Source organism: Oryzias latipes, chromosome 2, assembly GCF_053564925.1.
Source record: "Oryzias latipes strain Hd-rR chromosome 2, Olatipes_Hd-rR_3.1".
Taxonomy (NCBI): Eukaryota; Metazoa; Chordata; class Actinopteri; order Beloniformes; family Adrianichthyidae; genus Oryzias; species Oryzias latipes.
In genome coordinates, this window is record NC_136238.1 from 32239683 (window position 1) to 32265155 (window position 25473).

Consider the following 25473-nt stretch of genomic DNA (forward strand, 5'->3'; position numbering starts at 1 on the left):
AAAATTGTGAATTGAAGAAACAAAAACATTGTTGCAATTCTCTCTTCTAGTTGTACAAAAATAACAAAGGCAATAAAAAAATGTGAACTGATTTATTAATTCTTTAAAATCTGGCCAAACAGAAAAAAAGGGCAACACACCATTTAGTGTTTGTGTGGGTTTTCTCTGAGGACTTCAGTTGCCCCCACCCAACCAAAAAAAGGTTCCTGTAAAAAAAATGGATAAGTTGATCATTTATTTTTAATTAAATTCATTTTATTCAGAAAAAAATGAAGTGACATTAAAAAGTAGAAACAGAAAGAATTGCAACACACTAAATGGATCCCCTCCGTGAACCGCCACCTTAACGTGGTGGAGGGGTTTGAGCACTCGAGTGATCTTAGAAGCTGATCTGTCCGGGGCTAAAGCCAATGGCATGGTGTCCCACGCAGACCGGCTCTAGGTGACGAGTCAGACTAAGAGCGGTTCAGAATCCCTAAAGTGAGTCAGAAAGAACAAGGTCCAGTGACAACACAAAGCTTGCAGTCGGGTCACCTCTCTGAGAGGGAAGGAGCCTGAGCTTGTGTGAGATGTTAGAAGGTAGCAGCTAGATATATTTGGGCTCACTTCCACACAGATCCGGCCCTGAAATTCACTGTACATAGAGGACTGTGACCTCACCCAGAGAAAGGGCCTTACCCCCGGCTACAGGGAAATGAAGCCAATTCCGTTGCCATTTTTCCACAAAACGGGTCCCCGTTGGAGCCAGACAACCGGGATTGGTCGAGTTGGTCTGAGTGACGTTTCTAGGGCAACTACTGTGGCCAATCAGAAGTAAGCTTGCTGGAAATCGAAATGAAGACATGCTGCTGACTCTAAACAAAAATAATAACAAAAAAGCAAAACAAATTAAAATAATTAATTAAATAAATAAAGGTTTTTGGCAAAAATTGTTCTGACGGAATGCATTGTGGTCTATATTCGCCGATCTAGTGAACATCGATGCACACTGGTTCTTTGCAGAGTCTTCTGGGAAGTTTTCTAGGGCACTGGATTTTGGAATGCACTACAAAATGGTGAACGCACTATATAGTGAGCAGGGAAGGAATTCAGACACAACCTACAGTTCCAATATTAAGTACCATAGAAATTTCCCAGAAGTCTCTGCGAAACAGAAGTGTGCATCGCTGCTCAGTAAATCAGTGAAAAACTCATTTAACTTTGTGAAATCGATGGCGTCGTATCCACCATAAAAATAATGTAGTGAGCATAGTGTCCGAATTGCTTTTCAATTCACAGCTATAGTGCCCTAAGAGAAAGGCTGAATATTTAGTGCCGCACTATATAGTTTGTCGGTATTTAGGGGTTCGGGGGGGAATTCGGACACAGCCCCACTTTCTCTGTGGAGTTAGCAGTGATCGGCTAAATGCTTTCCTTTCATATGCTCAACATGCACATCCATCTTTGCAAGAGTTTGGATGTTGTTTTTTAAGATGAAGATGAACTTTATTAATCCCTGTAGGGAAATTAAGTTGTAGTAGCAGAAAAGAATGAAAAAGAAGAAAAAAGGTTATCCTTCACCAGCAGTTATTGGGAACTCAGCATGACTCAAACATAAACATTTCTCTTAAATCATAAATGTTCATTTCTTCTTTAAAAATCTACACAATACAACATTTCCAACATTCTTGCATGCACACTGTCCACAAATGTTTATGTGATGTCTTTTCATTAAAGCATTAGTAGATTTCTAAATCCCACTTCCTTTATGTATTACTCTTTTTGTGGAGTTTAATCCAAATAATTGTTTTGTATAAATCCCCCAAAATGTCACTAATGCATTTGAAGTATGGTAGAACTGATGTTGAATAAAGAATGTCCATGCAGATATAACTCTCTTTTTTCTGTAGTTGTCTAGATTACACTTATAGCCTCACATATCTTAAATATATTCAATATGTGGACGGAGTCGTACGAGGATGTAAGTGAACCCAGACATGGAGACGTGATTATCTATGCTTCTGTTCAGCTTTTTCAAATAAATCAATCTGATGGCTAAACATCCTCTGTGTCTTCCATGCATTGTAATGAGACAAACAGACAGAAATGTGAAGGTATCTGCTGTAAATCCAAGTATTGCTCACATCTGTGTTTATGAATGTCTTCTCATGTAAATTGTTTAGTGGAAACACTTTCTTCCAAAAGCCAAGGGAGCTTTTGTGAGATCTCCATCAAGGTGGCTTGAAAACGGTGAACAAAATTCACATTACTTCTTTAATCTGGAGAGACCCCATTCTAAAGGCCCGTACACACTGGGACGAATATTCGCCAGGCGTTATTCGCCAGCGTTTTTCGCCACGTTTTTTGTGTTCACACCCAGGCGATTTTCGCTGACGGTGAGCCGAGCGAACATGCAATTTCCTTCCCTGACATTAGATGGCGCTTAATGTAAACAGAAATACTCCTGTACACAAGGTGGCGCTGCGCAACTTTACGCTTCTTAAAGTCGCTTTTCACTCAGAAGAAGAGAGCAAGTATTTACGCGCTTGTCAGAATCCTACAAAGAAAACATGAATATTTCAAGCACCAGTAGCTCCAACTGGTACTTGGTAAGGGGATATTTAAGAATGTCCGTCATTATTTCTTCGCGGCAGTGTAGACGCTACTTGGCGTCTAACTTCTTCGCTGGTATGTGTGCTCAGCAAGGCAGTTTTGTGTTTGAGCGCCCCCAAGTTGTGTTTTATTGTAACTTCAGAAGCTCCAGACACGTGTGCAAAAGCGCCATTCTCATTGGTCGAATAGATTAAAAAAACGAACCCGAGGCGTTTTTTTTTTTTGACGCTTTGGCGCTTGGCGTTTTTTCGCCTCGGTGTGCACACTCACATTGGTGCCCTTTGTTTAGTCACGAGGCGTTAAACGTCGGCGAAAATCGCCGGCGAAATTCGTCCCGGTGTGAACAGGCCTTAAAGGTAGTAGCATTCAGAGAATTAATATAGATGGAACTATTTCAGAAGACCATGAAGTCATTTCTAAATTCTAAATTTAGTCAAGTACAGCAGCTCTTCCAGCTCTCTCTCTCTCTCTCTCTCTCTCTCTCTCTCTCCACATTTACTGGGTGTCTTTTTGCTGCAGCTGAGCGCTGCAGGAGTGTTGACTTGGTCTCAGCCACAGACTGCTGACATGTTAGCTGATGTTTCAGCTCTTCTTTCCAAGCTGATGTTTCCTGCAGAGATTCCTGCAGGAGTTCCTCCTGCTCCTTCTTTCCCAGAGTTCCTGCAACCAGACGGAGTCTTTGTGCTTTGGAGCTGCTTCTCTTGGATGAAGCGCTTGGTTAGCTCACTTTGATCTCTTTCATGTGGGACTTTGTCTTGAAGCGGATCAAACTGAAGGTGGGACTCCCAAAGCAAACGTTCTGGGATGTTTGCTTCAGCTCTGTGCTTCTGTTCTCTGGTTGCTTCTTTGCTTTGGTTGCAGAGACTTGGAGCTCTCTCTCTCTCCATGCAGATCAGCAGCTTCTTTGGAGGCAGAGGCAGCTGTGTGGGAAGTCTCTGCAGGTCCAGAATCTTCTGATGGATCAGCAGCTGCTGCAGGTTCCTCTGGGTGGAAACACATTTCTGCCAAACAGAACATCTGTTTGTCTTTGTTTGGATGGAAAACGGAGGAAAAAAACTTCTTTGGAGAGAAATCTGCTTTGTTTCTTGTTGCTATGAGGTTGTTGAACAAATGTGGTCACTTTCACAGCTTCACTTCAAATGACTTCCAATAGACAGAAATTATACATTTACAGTTTATTAAAACATTTAAATAAATAACATTTAAATAAATAAAAAAGTTTATTAAACATTTTTGATGATTTTTTCTGTAATTCTAGGTCTGATGTCTTCATACATGATGGCTAAAATAACAAAAACCAAACCAAATCAGTCAGGTCTGTAGTTTGAACTTGGATTAGAAATGAGAAGGGCGACACCTTCTGGCTGTATCCAGAACTGCATCTTCCGCTCAGAAAAGTGTTGAAAACCTCAATTGTGTCTGTAAAATGTCTGCAGCTTTTTTGTCTGAAGACATGAATAAAGTCTGGATTTGATCCTTAATGAATCTTCATATTTCTTTGTCCTTCAGTCTTTCTTTCAGTCTCAAACACACTGGTTCATTTGATCCTAATGAGAACATGTGTGAGGCTCCAACATGGCTGCCTTCACTGCAGGTTCCTGAAACGGAAAACCCAGGGTTTCCCTGATTTCAGGGTTAACGCACTCAGAGTTTACACTTAACCTCCTTTCTGAAACAGGCCCCAGGTCTGGTTCAAATAGTGGAATCATCCAAAAGGATGAAAACAGTCCTCCAAGCAGACGTCAGATTGAAAAGCTCATCAAAGAACACATCCAACTAGCCAATCAGCAAAGCACTGACAAGCTGGACTTGTGCTCTCCTTCAGTGAAGAACCTCCTCCTGCTGCTCCTCCATCTTTAGCTCTGACTTTGGAAGTCTTAGCTCCTCCTCCTCACCATCACTGTGACTGTTGACGTCTTCCAACTCCTCCAGAAAGCTGTTTTCTGATGAAGCTCTAACATCTCCTCCCTGTTGCTGCTTTCAGTCCAAACTCACTGTGTTCATGTCAATTCACTCCAGAGAAAATCCTTTTTCTGGGAAGAATTTGCTCCAAGTTTTCCTCCAACTAAGAATCTGCAAACCCAGATGAGAACTCCCAGCAGGAAAAGAATTCATCTGCAGGAAACTAGAAAAAGGCCTTTTTGTGGGAGGAAACCATTCCAGATCTTTACAAACACCAGAAATCCCAACTTTTCCTCCACTTAGCCTGAGTTTGGGTTCCAGGAAGCGGTGTGTGTTCAAGCTCCGCCCCCAGCAGCATCTCATGAAGCCCCTCTTCCAACATGAGGCCACTGGGGAATTCTGAATGAACCTTTACATTTCAACAGAAATTTAAGCTAAAAATAGGAAAAAAAAAAAACTCTCTTCATGTTTGAAAACAATCAAACATTCAAACAGGAAGAGAAAACAACGTTTGTCAGGAAATCAACAGATTTGATTGATTGTAAATCTTCTTCCTGTTGGAGTTTGATGAATGGAAGTAGAATCTGTAGAAAGTCAGTTGATGTTTTCCATTTCAGTAAATGAAGGTTTGATCTGCAGATTTCCTGATCACTTTCTGACTGGGATCCAGACCTGATCTAGACGTGACTCATGAGGAAGCAAACAGCACAGAAACTGCTCTGAATGTTCCCTCTTCTTCACTTTCTGTCTGACTTCAACCATGAAGGGACTTGAACCCTCAACCTTCTGATCCATGAGGCCACATGGTCTGAGAGAACATCCAGGTCCAGCTGCAGGTGGAGGACAGCATCATCCAGCCGTCACAGACTGGGGGCGGAGCCTGGAGATGACTGCTGAAGGTCAGAGGGCGGAGCTTCATCAGGATGAAGGTGCTGCTTGGATTCTGCTTTGATGTCCGTCTGTTCTCAGTCCCTTCATGGCTGCTGCTCAGAGCTGTTTCTGGATCTTTCTGGAGAATTCATGTCTTTACTGATCCAAATGTGGGATTTCTGTTTTTCTTTGGACTTTTCTTTATTTAAGGCTTTTAGCTTTTGGAACTTTCTTTGTTTCTATGCTTTAACTTCCAAACGGGTTTATCTAAGACAATCTGATTGTTTTTCATTTGACTTTCTAGGAACTTTCTGTTTCATCTTTGAGGATTTGGACTTTTGAAAGACTTTTAGCTGCAGTTTCATCCTTTGAACCAGATGGATCTGAATCTAGAGTCAAAGATTCTAAGGAAATCATGGATTCACAGACATTTGATTGAATTTCTGTCTGGATCAGAAACCAACAGCAGACATTTCAAGCCGTCATCTGTTCCTAATGTTCATTCCCCGCCATCATTGAAAGCTTTTGGAATAGTCCCTAAAGCCAGCGATCGGGCCGCTTTGGAGCATGAACTCATCACTCGGTGTCACGGTGGCAGAGAGATGACAGATCCCAAATCTGAGGCTGAAATGATCACGTCCTACCAGCTACACTCTGGATTTGGGACCAAAAACCTTTGAAGATGTTGGAGCATTGTTGGAGAATAGACTGACAACATTTGTTTGGAAGAAAGATTGACCTTTGACCCCTCCCTCATGTGTTCCACATCCAGCTGCAGACACACCACTACAGCTCACATTCCACTTCTGATCCAGCAGTTAGAACCAGAGCCTGCATTTGCAGCAGGTTCAGTTTGAATCTCATGAAGAACATTTCAAAAATCCACATTTGGATCAGGCGTCTGACTGATTGACTTTTGCTGAAAGTTCTGCTGCCCTCTGCTGGTCAAAGTGTCCAAACAGCAGAGAGGAGATTCTCTGGGATTCATTGGAGTCCAGATTCTCCTGGATGTGAACAGTCTCTGCTTCTGGAACAGAAGAGTCCTTCTCAGAGCAGCATTGAGGATCTGTTCTGTCCGGCTGAGAGCGCTCCCTGCTGGTAGGAGACAGAACCACATCAGCTGCTTTTCTTTGGCCGTTCAGAAACAGTCTGGAGACTCTAAAAAACCTCCACTTCCTGAAGCAAACGGATGCAGAGCATCATGTTTGATCCTCTTCCTTCAGAAACGGCTCCATTGTTCCATCGCTCAGCAGTTTGACTAAAGCAGCTGAGAGTCTTGATGCAAACAGACCTCAGCAGCTCATCCAGAACGCCATGACAGAAGCACATGCAGCAGCACGTGCACGCTCCCAGAGAACAGCAGCTGATCCAAGTCCTGACTTTGAGGTGAGACCTTTCTGTTCTGCTTGGACCACACTTCAAAATGAACTTCATTTCCCATCATTCCATCTGTCAGGAGAGAACAGCTGCAATCAGCTTCCTTCAGGAATGACTGCAGGGAGAAGGATCTTTCATTCTTCAGCACCACCAGGACCCACATCCAGCCCATCAACAGCCAGAACATCAGTGACATCAGCGTCTGATCTTCATCACATCATCATCATCAAAGGACCACCTCTACGTTTTTACAATCTGATGGATTTCAGTCTTTCTGCAGCTTCTCATCAACTGGATTGTCAAATATTTTCATTTCCGTTAACACTCTCAGACCTGGAAAAAGCTGAAAGGGTTCAAATAAAACCAGCAAGAATTAATATTTTATAGAAACTACATGTGATATTTAAATAGTTATTAAGAAGGAAAAAAAATCCTTTAGTGTTTATTTTGTGTCAACCTGAAATAATAATTAAGAACTCCAGTTTTTTTATTATTAAACAAGTCTTTGAAGACGACACAGAAACAAAAAACAGCGTTACAATCTTTGCAAAATGTCGGTGAAAAATGTTCGCATTCTAAAAATCTTTCATTGTTCATTTATTTGTTTCCACTTTTCTTTCATGATGTTATATCTCAGTTATATACATCATAAATGTGTTAATCTAATTTAACTAATCCAGAAACCTCTGTATTGTTTTTTCACCGAAAGCATTTCTAAAATAATATTTGTCTTTGTTTTTGACTACAGTTTAATGTTTATTTATACTTGTAATTATTCTCTTTAAAAACAGTTATTTAAGTTTTTTTGATGTTAAATTTCTTTTTCAATAATTTTTCTTTGTTTACTGAAGACATTTCTTTATCATTTACTCTACTTCAGGAATACAATAAACAAATGTAATTAAGGTTAATTTAACCTCTGATGCGTTTTCTTGTCAAATCTGAACATTGGAATCAGAACGAAACAGTGTGATGACGTCACAACAGCTCTCAAAAGGTTTTCTCGATACATTTTTTTCTATTTCTATTTTCTTTTTTATTATGTCCTAATTTAAAACTGTATAAAGTATTGGAATCTTTTTGAACCATATTGAAGTTCAGTTAAGCAGTTTAAACGTTTCTTTTTAAATAAAGTTTCTGCACGTAACCCGGAAGTAAACAGCACGAGGCGCTAGTAGCGTTAGCTTGTGTTGAGAGGACGGTGGTGTTTTGTTGGGACGTTTGTGAGGTTTTTGGACAGAAAGGACGATACGTGGTAGAGCCCTGCGCGGGACTAATTTCTTCATCCCGCTCCCGCCCGCGCCCGCTGAGTTTCTGACCAATCCCGCCCGCTCCCGCAACGTATGCGTTACACTCCCGCCCGCTCCCGCAATATGTATGTCCACTCCCGCCCGCACCCGCAAAACTCAGAGAATTTAGTCCCACACAGTAATAGAGATGCATTGATTTTGTATCGTCTCCCGTCCCGCAGGAAAAAAACACGTATTTTTATTGATATTATTAAAGAGATTCATGTCCTCCTCCAGCCTCATCTTTTGATGCATTCCTCTTGTGTAATGTGCAACTTAAATATTAAATATATTTTCACAAATCCTGTTCGGTTAAAAGTGTGCGTGTGTGCGCACGCAGACACACGGCCTGAAGCGCGCTCTTGGTAAGACGCGGGGCGGGGCGCACCCCCAACAACAGGTTAGATGACAGAGGCCATTAGGCGTCTCTACCTGGTGCCTTCACGGAGCTTCAGTACATAAGAATCCAACAGCTGCACAGCCTAACGTAGTCCGCTAATATATATTCATGAGATATTCATGCCAGCACTGATCCCGCGGGGTTTATTTTTTGCCGCCCGCTCCCGCCCGCAGCACAATCCAAACCGCCCAATCCCGCGAGATTTGGGTTGGGTCCCGCGGGACCCGGCGGGACCCGATCCCAATGCAGCCCTCTAATACGTGGTTCGTGAGGGAACTCTCAGCATTTTCCAAAGTGTCGTAAATGAGTGAAGAAGTGTTGAACGGAAAGACAACGTGGATTGCTGTGATTGTGAGACTAGCAGATGATCGATCGGAGCTGCAGTGAAGAGGACGGCGGTGTTTGTGGGAGTTGGAGCTGAAGATCGGAGCAGGAACCATGTCTTCAGAACCTCAGGAAGGTTCTGTCAGAGAACAACTTTCTGCTGCTGAAGGAACCATCGTCCAGAACGAGGAGGAGCTCCGTCGTCAGCGCAGACTGCTGGATAGCAGCTGGAACCCGCAGCTGCAGCTCAACATAGTTGGTACGTTCACTGCTGCAGACACATAGACCCATGAATGTCTTTGTTTTCCTCGTCTAAGCTGCTATCTGGATCCAAACTGTGTGGCTGGATTATAGCTCCAATGGTTCTGCCGTCATAGCATCACCGCTAATGTTAGCTTGGAGTTGTTAGTTGGTAAATTAAGCGTAAACTATGGAGTGATATTTCTGCCACCACGTTGAACACAAAACTTTCTACGTTTTTTTCTCAAAAATTGTTTTTTTTTTTTGCTTTCAAAAACTTTTTTTTTGCTTTCAAAACCGTTTTTTGCGTTTGCAAAACACATTTTTTCGCGTGCATTGTGTCAAATCTCGCTTTTGTCCTATCTTTGATTTTGCTGACTACTTTGAGCGCGACTTAGCGTGATATGACTGCCACTGGCATCGGCAAAAAGAAATTCGCATGCGTTGTGTGTCATCTCACTTTTTTCCTATCTTTGCTGAGTTAAGTTTCGGTTTGACGTCACCAAGCTGCCATCAAACAGCTGCTGATTGGTCCAGATTCTAACCAATCACATTGCCATATGAATCAAACATGGTGTCTGCTGCCTAGGCTGAACCAGCTCTTTTTACCCTCATTTTTGTATTTTTGGATGAAGACGTTTTCATTTTTTTAAATATAATTTTAACAATAATTCATACTTTCTTTTTTTAGCATTCGTTCATTTTTATTTAGTCAGATATTGTGAATTTATGGCTGAGGATCTCCTGAAACTGTAAAGTTTATCTGCTGACATTAAATCAACATGTCTGTGTGTGATCTGTGAATCCTGCAGAGCAAATTATTAGTGAAAAGGTGGATTTTCTTTAAGGTCTGTTTGTTAAAACAAAACAATAAAAGATTCAAAGCACATATTATTTAATGCTGCAAACGTGTTTGGGATCAGATGAACAGCAATAATAAGCAGAAGAATGATGGCTCACCACAGTAAACTCAATGTATATAACAAAGAAGAGGCATTTTTTGACTTTTATTACCATTTATGTTTTAGAACTTGTAAGCGGTTTTCCAAAGTTAAAAAATATTAGTCATAAAAAATGCTATTTTCTCTTAATATTTCAACCATTTTTGACTAAAATAGAACAATAATTCAGATACAAATCTTAAAAAGTGTTGCTTCCCTGCTGGACGGAGTCGGAGTTTGGACATGTTTTTTTCTGCTGCAGACATTTTAAACACGTTCATCACTACACTGACATGAATAAATACTAAACTCTGTTTGATTTTAGCTGCTTTGCTGCTCCTTCTGGGTTTTACTCTGAGAGAAACGGGCCAGACTCGTTGAAAACGGCAGAACCCTGTACGAAAAGAACCGACACAAAGTCTAAAGTCCATGTCTGCCTCAGCGTACCGTCAATATCCGTCAATAACCGTCAGAGACACTTGATTGGTTAGAATCTGGACCAATCAGCAGCTGTTTGATGGCAGCTTGGTCACGTCAATACGAAACTTAATTCAGCAAAGATAGGAAAAAAGTGAGATGACACACAACGCATGCGAATTTCTTTTTGGCGATGTCAGTGGCAGTCATGTCACGCTAAGTCTCGCTCAAAGTAGTCAGCAAAATCAAAGAGAAGACAAAAGCGAGATTTGACACAACGCACGCGAAAAAAAGTGTTTTGCAAACGCAAAAAAACGTTTTTGAAAACAAAAAAAAATTATGAGAGCAAAAAAAATTTTTTTTGAGCAAAAAACGTAGAAAGTTTTGTGTTCAACTTAGAAAGTTTGTGTGCAACGTGGTGGCAGAAATATCACTCCATAGTAAACAAAGGCATGATGAAATATTAACAGCGCTAACAGACATTTGCATGAACACCTTAAATGGACTAGTAGGGATGGCCCGTTTAACACAGATGCTCCGACGCTCACTTAACCTTCATGAAACAGAGTGTTTCAGCACAATGTTTCTGACCGCGATCAAGTGAGCCGACATCTGCGGAAGTGCGGTCACGCCAGCCGTCACTGACTTTTAGCATGCGGTTAGTTTACAGTACACACACCCAGCAAGCTGGAAAGACGGCATAAAGCGCAGATATCACCCATGTCACTGTTACCCATTATAGAAATGACATGTACTGTACTCTGAAATAAATGAGAGTTATTGCATGCCCTGTATCGTTATTTGATGTACAAATGTATTCATTTGGATTGCATGTCTGTTCATTCCATAATAAACTACCAGAAATAACATGTTTTGTCTGAAATATAATCAATCAGACAGATTCTAAAAGTAAGATTCAACACTGACAAGAGTGTTTTGTGGGTTGTTGAGCATGACATGGAATGGAATCAAGCAGAAATGAAGAAACTCCAAGTAAAATCACATCTGGTCCTGTCAACTCTTTCTAATGTTGCTTTATTTAAGGTGACGCAAAACTTTCACTGGATTATTGTTGGTAATGATGTTCACTAACATCACAGCAAGTTTGAAGAAATTTGACTGGAGAAAATTAAAGATATTGACATTATAGTACACCTAAGCATCCTGCCTTGACAGTTAAAGTAAAACATGTGAACCATCCAAAATACCACTTTATCAAAAGGTGACAGAAAATTTTCACTGGAATATGGTTGGTAATGATGTTCACGATCATATCAGCAAGGTTGATGAAAATTGACTGTAGAAAAGTAAAGATATTGACATATTAGACCAATTTAGACTTCCTCATACATAGTCATAATATAACATTTGAACCATCCAAAATACCACTTTTTTCAAAGGTGACGCAGAAATTTCACTGGATTATGGTTGATAATGATGTTCATGATCATTACAGCAAGTTGGAAGAAGAATGACTGTAGAATATTAGAGAAATTAAAGTTATAGTTCTCCTAAGCATCCTGCCTTTATAGTTAAATTAAAACATTTGAACCATCCAAAATACTCCTTCATCAAAAGGTGACGCAAAGTTTTCACTGGAATATTGTTGTTATTGATGTTCATGACCATCACAGCAAATTTGAAGAAATTTGACTGTAGAAAAATACATATATTGATATTGTATACCAATTCTGGCCTCCTCATTCATAGTCGGAGTATAACATGTTTATTAACCTCCATATTAGGTAAATACAGGGTATTTTTTTGCAATAATTTTTCTTCAAACCTGCTGTGATGTTAGTGAACATCATTACTAACATATTCCAGTGAAAGTTTTGCGTCACCTTTTGATGAAGGAGTATTTTGGATGGTTCACATGTTCTACTATGACTATGTAAGAGGAAGTCTAAATTGGTCTATTATGTAAATATCTTTACTTTTCTACAGTCAATTTTCATCAAACTTGCTAAGATAATCGTGAACATCGTTAGCAACCATAATCCAGGGAAAATTTTGCGTCACCTTTGATAAAGGAGTATTTTGGATGGTTCAAATGTTATACTATGACTATGTATGAGGAAGCCTGAATTGGTCTAATATGTCAATATCTTTACTTTTCTACAGTCAATTTTCATCAAACTTGCTGATATGATCGCGAACATTATTAGCAACAATATTCCAGTGAAAATTTTCTGTCATCTTTTGATAAATGGTATTTTGGATGGTTCACATTATTTCAGAGTACAGTCCATGTTATTTCTATAATGGGTAACAGTGACATGGGTGCTATCAGCGCTTTATGCCGTCTTTCCAGCTCGCTGGGGGTGTGTACCGTAAACTATGATGTAAACGCGCATGCAGAAAGTCAGTGACGGCTAGCAAGACCGCACTTCCGCAGTTGTCGGCTCACTTGACCGCGGTTGTTTCTGGGCGTGTGTCAACTAGTGCAGATCACGTGGTTGATGACGTATGAATCACCAAATGCATCGTTTGGTTGAACCACGGTTCAGATGTCACTTGTGTTTGAAAAGTTGGGCGCGCTATTCTCTAAAAAACAAATGAATCCCGAATGTTTCCCGACCAGTTCTATTGTTTCTCCTGTATTGGAATCAGCATCAGTTCACTGCACTTTACGGCTCCTGGTTTAAAATGTACTGCTGCTCAGGATCGTTTCAACACTTTTTCTCCAATTAAGACAATACACTATGAACATTATCAATAATGAAAATACTTCTACGAATAAACAATGGCAAGGATGTACTGTTGTTGTAGAGATAGCTCAGAGATAAAGTCATAGCTTCTGTATCCAGAGATTCTTGGTTCAAGACCAGTTTTCTTTTTTTTTCTTCCTTTTTTTGCCTTGCGTTTATTTTCTTCATGTGATGTGTATTTTGCTGTATAAAGCACTTCTGACAGAAAACGTAACTCATTGTGTTGTTTTACATTGTTTTTTATCACTATTAACAAAATTGTTTTGTTTTAAGTTTTTTCATTATATTATAATAATAATATACTAATATTATAATATCCATACTGAAAAGTTACAAGGAGCTTAGTTGAAGCAGATGATATACGTCCAGACCACCACCAGATGTCGCTGCTTTTTGTGGTTTCAAAGCTCTGAATGGTTGGTACATTTTTCTGGCACAATTACATGAACCCCAAGGAAAGCTTCCAGTGGCTTCTATTCCCATCTCTATGGACTAGTATGGTGACATGCAGAGGACTGAAGGCGTGGTTTGCAGAACCAGTCGGATCAAGGCTGGAGACAGAGGGGCGTGGCTACACCTGAGCCAATATGATCACTTCAATATCGGACCATGTCGTTGTTGTAGAATTCTTTTCCCCTGTCTGGACACGACTTCTGGCATCGCTGATTTGTTTTGTAAAAATCATAATTTGCCCCAAAAAGCGATAAAAGAAGGTGGATGTTAACATTATTCTGTGGCTTGTGAGAATTTATTATCATATTTAATACTTCCATAAAGGCTACTTTTATAAATTGATCTTATTCTAAATTAGCTGAACAGAAGTCTTTTTATTAACACAAAATCTGTCGTTTGTCATTGAATATGTGGAAAACAACAACAATAATGATGATGGATTGGATTCATCTGCACTTTTCCAGATGCTCAAAGCGCTTACAATGTGTCCGTTATTCATTCACTCCTCATTCATACTTGGTGATGGTAACTACTGATTTACCCACAGCTGCCCCTCTGACCATCACCTGGACATTCATACACATTCACACACAACAGTGGAGGAGCTCTTGCTCACGGACACAACAACAACATTGGACTGGGGGAATCTAACCACCGACCCTTCAATCATTGTCCGACCAGCTCAACCACTGAGCCACTGCAGCCCCAAATATGAGATTAAATTCCCAAAAGAATAAATTCCCAAAGACAAAGTTCAGCATAAATGAGTACAACAACCCTTTTAAAAAGTACTAATTTAATCCGAAGCTCAATGAGCAAAAGAAACATTTCCAAACTTTACACAAAGTTGACTTCTATTGAAAACTTCTTTAACTATATAACATGAAATAAAGTTTAATGATCTAACTTAGATTGCATAATCTTCCATTTTTCTTCAATTGGTTTAAGCAAATCAACCCTGCAACAAAAACGACTACATCTAGTATTTTGTATGAGCACTGTGATTTTTTTTAAAGACAGCACCAAGTCTTGAAGGCATAGAATGAAAAAGTTGCTGACATGTTACAACATCTATCTTTTTCCATTCTTCAAGAAAAACCTATTTTAGAGCCTGGATGGAGAGTGATGCTGAACTTGTTCTTCAGAATTCCCCACAGGTGTTGGATAGGGTACAGATCAGGAGACATACTTGGCCGTTCAATCACCTTCACCCTGTTCTTCCTCAGAAAATACAGCAGTAGCTTTAGAAGTGTGTTTTGGATCATTGTCGTGTTGGAAAAGTGCTCAATGACCAATGAAGTAATGGCAGCATCTTCTTCTTCTTCAGTATAGAGCACTACATTGTTGAGTTCATGATCCCATCAATGAAATGCAGCTCCCCCACACCAGCAGCACTCATGCAGCCCCACACCAGGTCACTGCCACCACCATGTTTCACTGTAGGCACCATGCATTTATCTTTGAAATCCTCACCTTTGCAATGCCGTACAGTTTTAAAACCATACAATTATTAAAATTGTCATGAAAAAATGTAAGATTCTTTTTTAATTAGTATTCTATATATAATTAAGCATTTATGTTTTGATTTCAAATTTTATTATTTATTGACAATTTCAAATAAATGAATGACGCATTTATTCAATTATTTATATTCGATTTATTTATTTCCATGAGTCTCTACTGGTCCTCCAGACTCCTCAAACATTTTCTCCAATGATCACAGTGTTTAGTGATGCTTGAAAAAATCCAAAAGTCCTGGAAACGTATAAAAGGTTTAAAGAAAATGTTTAAGTGTTGTTTTTGTGTCCCTGCAGTCCTCCCCCAGCATTGGATGACTGAAGAGGAAAATCTCTGCAACCAGCAGAGGAACTTCAGAGTGGAACAAGAACCTCTACAGATTAAAGAAGAACTGCAGGAACCAAAACCTCCACAGATTAAAGAGGAACAGGAAGAACCAGAACCTCCACAGATTAAAGAGGAACAAGAGGAACCAGAACCTCCATGGATTAAAGAGGAACAGGAAGAACCAGAACCTCCACAGATTAAAGAGGAACCAAAGGAACCAAAACCTCCACACATTAAAGAGGAACCAAAGGAACCAAAACCTTCACAGATTAAAGAGGAACAGGAGGAACCAGAACCTCTGCAGATTAAAGAAGAACAGCAGAACTTTAATGTAACTGATAGTCAGGATAAAAAAGGAAACCAACATGAAGAATCAACATCAACTACAGATGAAGAGACAGACCCACAGAGCAGAGATCAGAGGAAGAGGAGGGACAGAAGTCATGTCCAAAGTGTGGACAGCTCTCACATGTCAGCAGGTCAGTGTGACTCTGATCTTCATCTCCACACTATCGGTATGTTCACTTCAACAACGGTTCTATCTTGAGCTTCAAGCTCTCCAAACATGCAGTCCATCAACAGCGTGTCCTGGAAGAGTCTCTTCTGTCCCTTCTAGTTGAAAAGACAATAGACATTGTTGGTCAGTGCAGCCGACAACATTCTTCAAATCATGTGATCTTAGTTAGTCCCTCCAGCTAACGACAAACAGGAAACCTTAACAGATCAAAGAGAAAATTGTTAGCAGATAAAAAAGTACAATCTGTTTTGTCGTCTGTGGTTCTAAGTTTGTAGTTCAGGTCTTTTCAGCAGATTTCTCTGTCAAACCCAAAATCCATCTAAACCTCTTTGATGTCTCCATGTCTCCAATTCCAGACATTCAGACAGATTCTATTTCCAAAACTACATTTCAAGCTAAAACCCAAAGACAGGGTCCTGCTCATGGATCTGCAGACAGAAAAGATTCAAACCTGAACACATCAGTGAAAAACTGCTTAGTGTCAGAATTGCTCTACATCTTTTTCTGGACTGATTCTTCCTCCACCTCAGCTTCATCTTCATCAAATTTTTAAAATAAAATCACCGCGGTGATGACCTCATGCGGTTATCGTCACAGCCCTAAGCCCCGCCACATGCTTTAACGTACGAGCTTGATTTTAACAGGGCATGTTTATCAGATGGAAACCTACAAAAAAGCTGTCACTCGCACAGGAAGTCACAGATGTAACATAAGACAGTAAATCTCTCTTGTATCCTTTTTTAATCAATGCTGCAACTTCTTTTCCTTATCTATGCGTCCAATGAAATTAAACTACAACACCAACAAACACAACATATAGCAAATGTCTCTAAAAAAATATGTGTATATACAGTATGTAGCACCTTTAAACACCAAAAAAATAACAAATCCTCCCAATAAAAGCACAAAAAATGGAAAACAAAATTTAAAACCCAAATTAGAGATTGCATTTTTAAAAGATAATTTTTTTTAGAAGTTTCTTAAGATAAATCACCAAGTCAACTCTTCTGTGTATGAAACAAATAACTCCAGAACAATGAAGACACTTCTCCAAAGTCTCTGTCACCTTCAGTTTTAAACGAGGTCTGTGAAAATCCACCATAAATTGATCATATGTACTCAGAGAACTCCTAAAAGTGCACAATTGTAAAAGCTCTTTTATATAGAATACTGTTTGGTTGCTTAGAGCTCTAAATATAAAAACAATGCTTTTATATCACTTAGACACAGATGGAGGACCATATCAACTGGATTAGTAACAGGGTGCCATGTTTAGGTTTAATTAGGTTAAAAACTTACATCACTAGACAACATGAAGCTGTTCATCACATTATTGACCTAAACATGTAAACACATGCTTGGCTCTGCGGTTAGGAAACAGTTTTTGGGAATCTCTTCATACCAGGAGCCAGCCTGGCCATTGGAACATTGCCACAGTGCCCACCCAGACAGGGACAGCAACGGGGTCCACTCCACAGCCGGGAGGCTGCAAATTTAACCTCCCGATAACCCAGCAAGGGCGACAACTGCAGCAACATCCACCCTCCAAGCCGGCAAGCCCTGGCAGAAAAGATCCCCACAAGAAAAACACTGGCTCAGGCAGGCTGGTCAATAACAATGTATAGTTTTGCCATTGTCTTGCAGCTCGCAGATCAAGTGGTTTAGTTTTCCAGTAATGTCAGTCAAAAATGCAAGTTCAGATCACCATATTCATATTCACCATATTCAGCAGACATCTCCTCCAATACCACCTTAAAAATCCTGTGCTGTTTTGCTTTGCAGCTGAGGTTGTTTATGATTTTCACAATAGGAGTCATTATGTGTCAGAGCCAATCACTTCTGCACATAAGGCCTACTGGTGAATGACACAGCAGTAATGCAGACATTTTGGAAAGTCTGGGTCAGCTTTACAGTGAGTGATGAAACCTGTTTGTCTATTGATCTTAGCAGGAGCCCCGTCTGCAGTCACTCCTACTAGCTTTTCTAATGGTACCTTTTTCTGCACAAAGCTCCTTCACCGTGTTATAAATTTCAACTCTTCTTGTAGTTATCTGTTTGGTCAGGTGTGTCAAGAGTTCTCTTGATGTTAAAAAAACAACAACTGCGCTGTACTGCTGCTTTTCACAGACTCATCACACTGGATGCTAAACCACCTGCACTTGGCCAAGTTATCAAACATAGCTGACACTTGTCTAGACATTGTAGTGGAAATTAGATCAGTTCCATTTTCCTCATCCTTAGGTACAGTGTTAGTAAATATCATCATTGCTTGATTGATAACTTCTTAATCTGAAAATGTGTTCCTCTTGATGAGAAAATGAGCAGGTCTAAACGAGGCTTCAGTTGAAGAAAAAATGATAATTTCTTCTCACAATGACTTTCTCCCCCCATGGGGTCATAAGGGTTCCATTCACTCAGTGCTGTTACTACCCACCTATATAAATGCTGCCACTTCTTTTAAATAAAACTTTAACATTTTACACAACATACATGTGTAATGTACGACAGCAGCTACGTCCCGTTCCAAATAGCTGCTGTCGGAGTGATAGCTCTGTGTTTGCGGACAGGCTGCTGTTATTCCCACATATTTACGTGCAGCCAAGATACAGATTGCAGCGTTTCCCACATGGATTTATGGTTTTTTAAGAAGGCTGATGTTGTTAGCACATGTTAGCCCACTCATAACCCTGACTTCTTCCGACTCCGTTCCACCACAAAAAAAGCACTGACCACACGGATTAAAAATAAAATGATGATCTAACAGGTGCCTCATAATAACCAAAACAATAATAAAGGACGTTTAGAAGATCATCTTGTATATTACCGAGCTGCCAGCTATCTACTGTGTGGCAGTTTGTTTACACCGGGACTCGTTTTCGCTTCTGGTATTTTCAACACTACTGTGCATGCCCAAATGATTTATTCTGACCAAAAGTGTGACCTTGTGAACGTTTGTTTTAATCGTAAAAAGTAAAAAGTTTTTCTGGGCCCATGTACAAGGTTGAATTTAAATCTGACCATTGATCCGACTGGGTAGCTCGGTTGGTAAGGTGGGAAGCTACCATGCATGAAACCAGGGTTCGATTCCCAGAGGGCAATGGTACTAATGAGCAATGGTACTGGGGGCAATTACCATCTGGGGGTCCTTAGGCAAGACCCTTAACTGCCGCTACCGCCTCCCGAGTGCGGTTCGGCTTAACGCTACCGCCTCCTGAGTGCGGTTTGGCTGCAGCTCACAAGTGCCCTTCATGGGATAAATACAGTGTAATATCGGATCATATATGATCCGATATTACATGTACATGTAACTGCGGCTATTGACAAAAAAGATTATATCAGAACATTACGTTGTAAGGTACGGTATCTTTTACAGCTATTAAGAATTTTGACCAATCGTGATCCATATTTGAAGAAAAAAAAGTAATTGATTGACATACAGTTATCTTTGTTGTAGTAGGACAACAGGGTCATTAGTCACTACAGAAAATGTCAGTATCCTCAGAGCTATTGAGCACCTTTATTATGATTCATATCTCTATTATGATTTGATAAAATATATACAATAAAATAAATATTGCCTTTTTAACAAAATATTGATTGTAGCATGAATATGCTGAGGAGTCTTTATTACCATATAAATGTAGAAATTAATTTGTTTTAGAGAGATGATGGATTTTTACAGAATGGTCTTTCCTCGGATATTGCACTTTGTTGACTTGGCAGCCGTCTCCCTGCCGTGTCTCCATTTACACCTCAAAGAGATCACCTCTCAATAAAAGTCAGGGAAAAAGCATATTTTTCTTTTAAAATGTATTTGTAGTGTGCTGTGATTTGCAGATTCAAGCAGTTGAAATCACTGATTTGAGGTTGTAACTCTAAAGAACAGATGCAAATGGTCAGTTGTGATTTTATTTATCAAACTTTAAAGCAAAAGATTTTTACATTCTATTTTACGTTTTTAAGTTCTCAAATCAAATCTTGAAACTCGTCCATTTAAACACATTTTTACCGTCTGCGCTGCCAGCAGCACCTCCAGGCTAACACACACATGAACACACCCACCAACACCACCACAGGCAAGTTTCTGACCCCGATTGATGGGGCCCCAGACCTCGGTCCTGGAGGTGATTTCTAAATAATATAAATACAATAACAGGCATGTGAATGTAACTTTATTAGCAGCATATTCCAAACATAACACATCTGTTGTTGTGCTTTGCCTCAGAGACTGTGTCAAACATTTACTATAGATGCCTGCATCTTTACTGTCAATAATGGCAAGAATCTAAAACATTCTATTTGTTTTCAGACTTTTTTCCTTTTTGTAATTTCATATAAAAATAATTGGAGACAGAATCAGGTTCCGGGTTATACAGCAGGACGCGTGGCGTGCCTCTCTGCGAATACAACTATCTTCAAATTACTTAAAAAGTTGATTTTTCTCCAAAAAAGAGAGCTGACCATGCCCCCGAAGAAACCCCAGGAATACGAAGACCTCAAAAAGTCTCTTGACATTATTCAAGAAACGCTGAAAAGTTTTATGGATCAAGTGTCGGCTAAGCTAACGCCACTTTGGGAAATGATGGAAGAGTTCCGAAGATTTCGGGCTCAAAACGAGCAGCGAGAAAACCGGGTCGAGATTCTGGAGAAAAGACTGGACGATGTGGAACAGCAAGTAAGGATGAATAATGTCATTCTCACTGGAGTACCAATCAAGCCTCGAGCGAAGCTGAATGCAGCTGGAGCTAGTACTGCTAATGCTAGCGCTAGCGTAGCTAGCAGTTCTAATACGGAGATCGGTGCAGCGTCGCTGGAACAGCAAATACATTCATTTCTCACATCTAAAGGGATTTCCCTGGATCTCAATACCATCGAGACCTGCCACCTGCTCCCCAGGAGAAAGGAGACGGATAAACCAGCGATCCTCATCAGGTTTGTGAATCACAAACACAAGCTAGCTCTGATGAATCAACGCAAAAATCTCAGAGGATCTGCTGTTTATCTGAACGACCATCTGACCAGAAGGAATGCTGAAATCTCCAAACATGCACGGCTTCTCAGGAAGCGTAAGCAGATTGAGAACACTTGGGTTAAAGGCTGCAGGATTTACGTCAAACCACTCGGTCCAGAGGACCGGGCCAAGGTTCTGGTCGTGAACACCATGAAGGACTTTGAGAAGTGCTTGATTACGGTTGTCTGAAACAACGTGGAGTAATAAATCAAAGAGCCAAATAATTTCAAGAAATATGACACCTGGAATCATCACTTTCTCTGTATGTCTGACGTCACCTGAATAACAGCAGAGTTCTGACCTGCAGACAACTTGACCTCAACTTTCACCGCAGCTGATATCAGCTGAAGAAGGATATGGACCTGAATCTAATGTCTGCAGACATAACATCGAAGAGAACTATAAACTGTTAAACCCAGAAGATCGGCTGTTATCAGTAATAGAAGAAATACCAACCTTGGACAATTCGACAGTTTATGGACCCTTTTTATTTTTCCTCTACAGCATTACTTTATTATATAAAAAAATAAAATAAAAATACAAAAAAAAATATAAAAAGAGTAAAACAAATGATTAATCACTTTTGAAAATTGTTAAATTGATTGACTTTTGATGATATTACTTCACTAGCTCCTAAAATTGATAAATTGATTCAAAAATCTTTCCTAATGTAGCATAACTTTGCACATGTTTTTAACTTTTGATACTTGATGAAATTTTGCTATGAAAATTCCTGTAACAGTGTTGTGTCTATTTTACTGATATAGTATTATGTTTTAAAGCATATGAATGACTTTTAAAAGTAACATAATTTGCATATATTTCAGATGCTGCATTTGCCATGTTGATTTCTAAAATAGTTATTTTTGACGTAGTACTTAAGTAATTCATCTTTGGCATGTGCTTTATTGATACCTTATGATTGTTAATTCTGTCTGATAAAACCTAGGAACCGGATATTGATAAATCATGTAATAAAATGGTTATAGTATAACGGGGTGGGATTATATAAGTTCGCTTCCTTCCACTCCCTTTCAAGCAATATTTATTAATTATGTCTAATTATCCTAAGTTTGATTAGTTACTGTATGAATGTATAACTGATGATTATATTGCTTTTGTGTATTATTTCTATTTGATTGCTTGAAATAAACCATTTCAAATCAAATAAAAAAAAAATTGTACTGGCACTTAAAAATGCATAAAGTCACCATAATGTATAAAATGGCCTCTACTTGTGTTTCTGCAGCCCTCCCCCAGCATTGGATGACTGGAGAGGAAGATCTCTTCATCCAGCAGAGGAACTTCAGAGTAGAACAGGAAGAACCGGAACGTCCACAGACCAAGGAGGAGCAGGAGGAACCAGAACCTCCACAGATTAAAGAGGAACCAAGGGAGCTCTGCATCAGTCAGGATGAAGAGCATCTTGATCTGAAGCAGGAGACTGATACCTTGATCGAGATTCCTACTACAATGTCTAGACAAGTGTCAGCTATGTTTGATAACTTGGCCAAGTGCAGGTGGTTTAGCATCCAGTGTGATGAGTCTGTGAAAAGCAGCAGTACAGCGCAGTTGTTGTTTTTTTAACATCAAGAGAACTCTTGACACACCTGACCAAACAGATAACTACAAGAAGAGTTGAAATTTATAACACGGTGAAGGAGCTTTGTGCAGAAAAAGGTACCATTAGAAAAGCTAGTAGGAGTGACTGCAGACGGGGCTCCTGCTAAGATCAATAGACAAACAGGTTTCATCACTCACTGTAAAGCTGACCCAGACTTTCCAAAATGAGAGCAGTGAAGCAAATCTAAACAATCAGCAGAGCTTTAATGTAACTGATAGTCAGGATGAAGAAGGAAACCAACATGAAGAATCAACATCAACTACAGATGAAGAGACAGACCCACAGAACAGAGATCAAAGGAAGAGAAGAGACAGAAGACATGTCCAAAGTGTGGACAGCTTTCACATGTCAGCAGGTCAGTGTGACTCTGATGTTAGAAAAAATTCCAAGAAGGCAAAACTTGGAAAGAAATACAAACAATCTCAAAAAGAAGAGAGACTTTCCTCTATCAGGTCTGGTAAAAACTCAAGAATAATTAGTAACCCATCTGACTACATGGAAACTGGGTCTGATGAAAGATGTTATATCTGTAAAACATGTAGTAAAAGCTTTTGTAACAAATATCTGTTCAGAATTCATGCAAGAATCCATGCAGAAGATAAGCAATTGTCTTGTAAAGAATGTGAGAAAAGCTTTAGTCGTATGTCTCATCTGAAATCACACATGATAACTCACACAGGAGAAAGGCCTTTTTTTTGTAAAGAATGTAAAAAAAGTTTCCGTGATGTATCTTACCGCAAAACACACATGAGAACTCACACCGGAGAAAAGCCTTTTTCTTGTGAAGAATGCAAAAAAAGTTTTAGTCAAATATCTTATCTCAAAAGACACATGAGAATTCACACAGGAGAAAAGCTTATTTTTTGTAATGAATGTAAGAAAGGTTTTCATGATGTATATACTCTCAACAAACACATGAGAACTCACACAGGAGAAAGGCCTTTTTCTTGTAAAGAATGTGATACAAGTTTTATTGATGCTTCTGGTCTCAAAAGACACATGGTAATTCATACAGGAGAAAAGCCTTTTTCTTGTAAAGAATGTGATACAAGTTTTCGTGATGCTTCTGGTCTCAAAACACACATGAGAATTCATACAGGAGAAAAGCCTTTTTCTTGTCAAGAATGTAAAAGAAGTTTTAGTCAAATATCTCATCTTAAAGCACACATGAGAATTCACACAGGAGAAAAGCCTTTTTCTTGTCAAGAATGTAAAAAAAGTTTTAATGATTTATCTAACCTCAAAACACACATGAGAACTCACAAGACTTTCTCAATATAATAAAGGAGTTAGTGTAAACTGTAAATTATAAACTTTTCTGATAAAAGGTCGACACCTCAACCTCTGTACCACAGTCAAAGACTTAATTTTACAGGAGGCAAAAATCTGATGGCCTCCATACCATATTGATGAAGTAACTTCATCAGAGGGAGGCACAAGTGAGTATTTAATGTGTAAAAATGAAGTTTTCTACTAATTTAGTGTTATAATATGATATTCTTATTTTCTAGGATTTCTTTTAGGTTTTTATCTTCTTTACACCAAATTTTTCACAAAATGAATTGTTTTAGATGTACCTGCAAATAGAAATGAATTGCTTGTTTTTGAGTCATTAGAGCTAATTCTTGAATGTCTTCACTATGGTTGAAATGTTTTTTATACATCTTCAATTCTAACACTTTTAATGTGATCAGTGAACATTTAATAAACATTTAAACACAAAGTAGTGACTGCAGTATATACTTTTTTAGTTCAAGTAATAGGGGTGTAACGGTACACGTAGTTGTACCAAACCATTTCGGTACGGAACTTTCGGTTCGGTTCACCTTTGTACTGTTTCACAGAGTTGTGTTTAAAGAGATACCCTGGTGAGTAGAAGATTGTTTTGCATTCATTCAGTCATTCATTCATTCATTCATTCATTTTCTATACAATTTCTCCCTTTCGGGGTCACGGGGCTGCCGGTGTGGGTACCGGTGTAGGTACAATAGCCGTTCGGCGTGAAACAACCGTTCGGGGTCCTATTGACTGAAGGGAACATCACACTACGGTAGCCCCACTTGGACAAACTACGTAGAGTGGAGATCTGCTCGGGCTCTACATATTTTAATTTAACGTTCCCTTTTGTAACCTAAAGTTATTTTCTTCATAAATTGTGTCTGACAATATTCTTTGTAATTTTTATAAAAAGATTTTGCCACAATCCGCTTGTTATTCCAGTTTAAGTTCAGCCATTATGGCTGAAAATGTTGTTAGCACGGCTAAATGTTGTGCTTCCGGGTCTGATCTGCCAATAATAAAGCACTGGGAGCAGGGATTATAAAAACTATAAGCAAACATGCTGTTACCTTCAGCGTGAGGCTTCGGGCCGTAGTCGCAAACTGCTGTTATGATCTCCAGTCCGGTCGGGGCTTAAATGGTAACAGATTTAGCGGGACACCGTTGCTTTAGAACAGGCCTTTTAGCCGTTTATTTCTTTGGTCAGATCAACTCTTACAGCACAACGTCTCCGAACTCCTTCTCATTCAAACTGAAAAACATGCAGCCAAACAGCTCATAATAGCTCTTTCTTCAGGAAAGAATCCATTCTCCAAACATGTCTGGTGCTCTCCGTGCCCGCTGTGGTCTTCCAGCTGAGGCCAGCATAGTTTCACAGGAGGTCTGAGCGTCTTCTGAAACTGTTGAAGTTCCCTCCATGCACTCTTTTGTGTCAGACGATTCATTCCACAGGGTCAGCGGCCCGTAGTCCTCCCCCAAAGATTGGTGCCTTTGTTTCCTCTGTGTGCAGTTCTCCTGTGTCCGTGAGACCCAGCTGCCATCAAGTGGAACTCTGGAGTGATATAGCTTGAGCTTGTCGTGGTGCACTATTTTTGCCTTCGACCTTGGTCCCTTTTTAATACGGTACACCAGATCGTCCAGGTGATCAACAACAAAGTAGGGACCTTCGTGAGATGGCAGGA

General features: G+C 39.6%; 2 protein-coding genes across 1 annotated transcript; one reads left to right on the forward strand and one right to left on the reverse strand.

The window, feature by feature from the left end:
* The window catches only part of LOC101164420 (uncharacterized), a 736165-nt gene that overhangs the window by 361803 nt on the left and 348889 nt on the right, over positions 1–25473 (reverse strand).
* On the forward strand, positions 8024–24236 carry LOC144987889 (uncharacterized). Its single transcript, XM_078937653.1, has 3 exons — positions 8024–9013; positions 15331–15840; positions 22139–24236. Exons 1-3 carry the CDS (start codon positions 8869–8871, stop codon positions 22474–22476), a joined length of 993 nt encoding a protein of 330 aa, XP_078793779.1. The 5' UTR covers positions 8024–8868; the 3' UTR covers positions 22477–24236.

Coding starts and splice junctions, on each gene's coding strand:
- LOC144987889 (XM_078937653.1), top strand. CDS start 8,869: ATGTCTTCAGAACCTCAGGAAGGTTCTGTCAGAGAACAACTTTCTGCT. Junction 9,014..15,330: donor GCTGCAGCTCAACATAGTTG/GTACGTTCACTG, acceptor GTGTCCCTGCAG/TCCTCCCCCAGCATTGGATG. Junction 15,841..22,138: donor CAGCTCTCACATGTCAGCAG/GTCAGTGTGACT, acceptor GTGTTTCTGCAG/CCCTCCCCCAGCATTGGATG.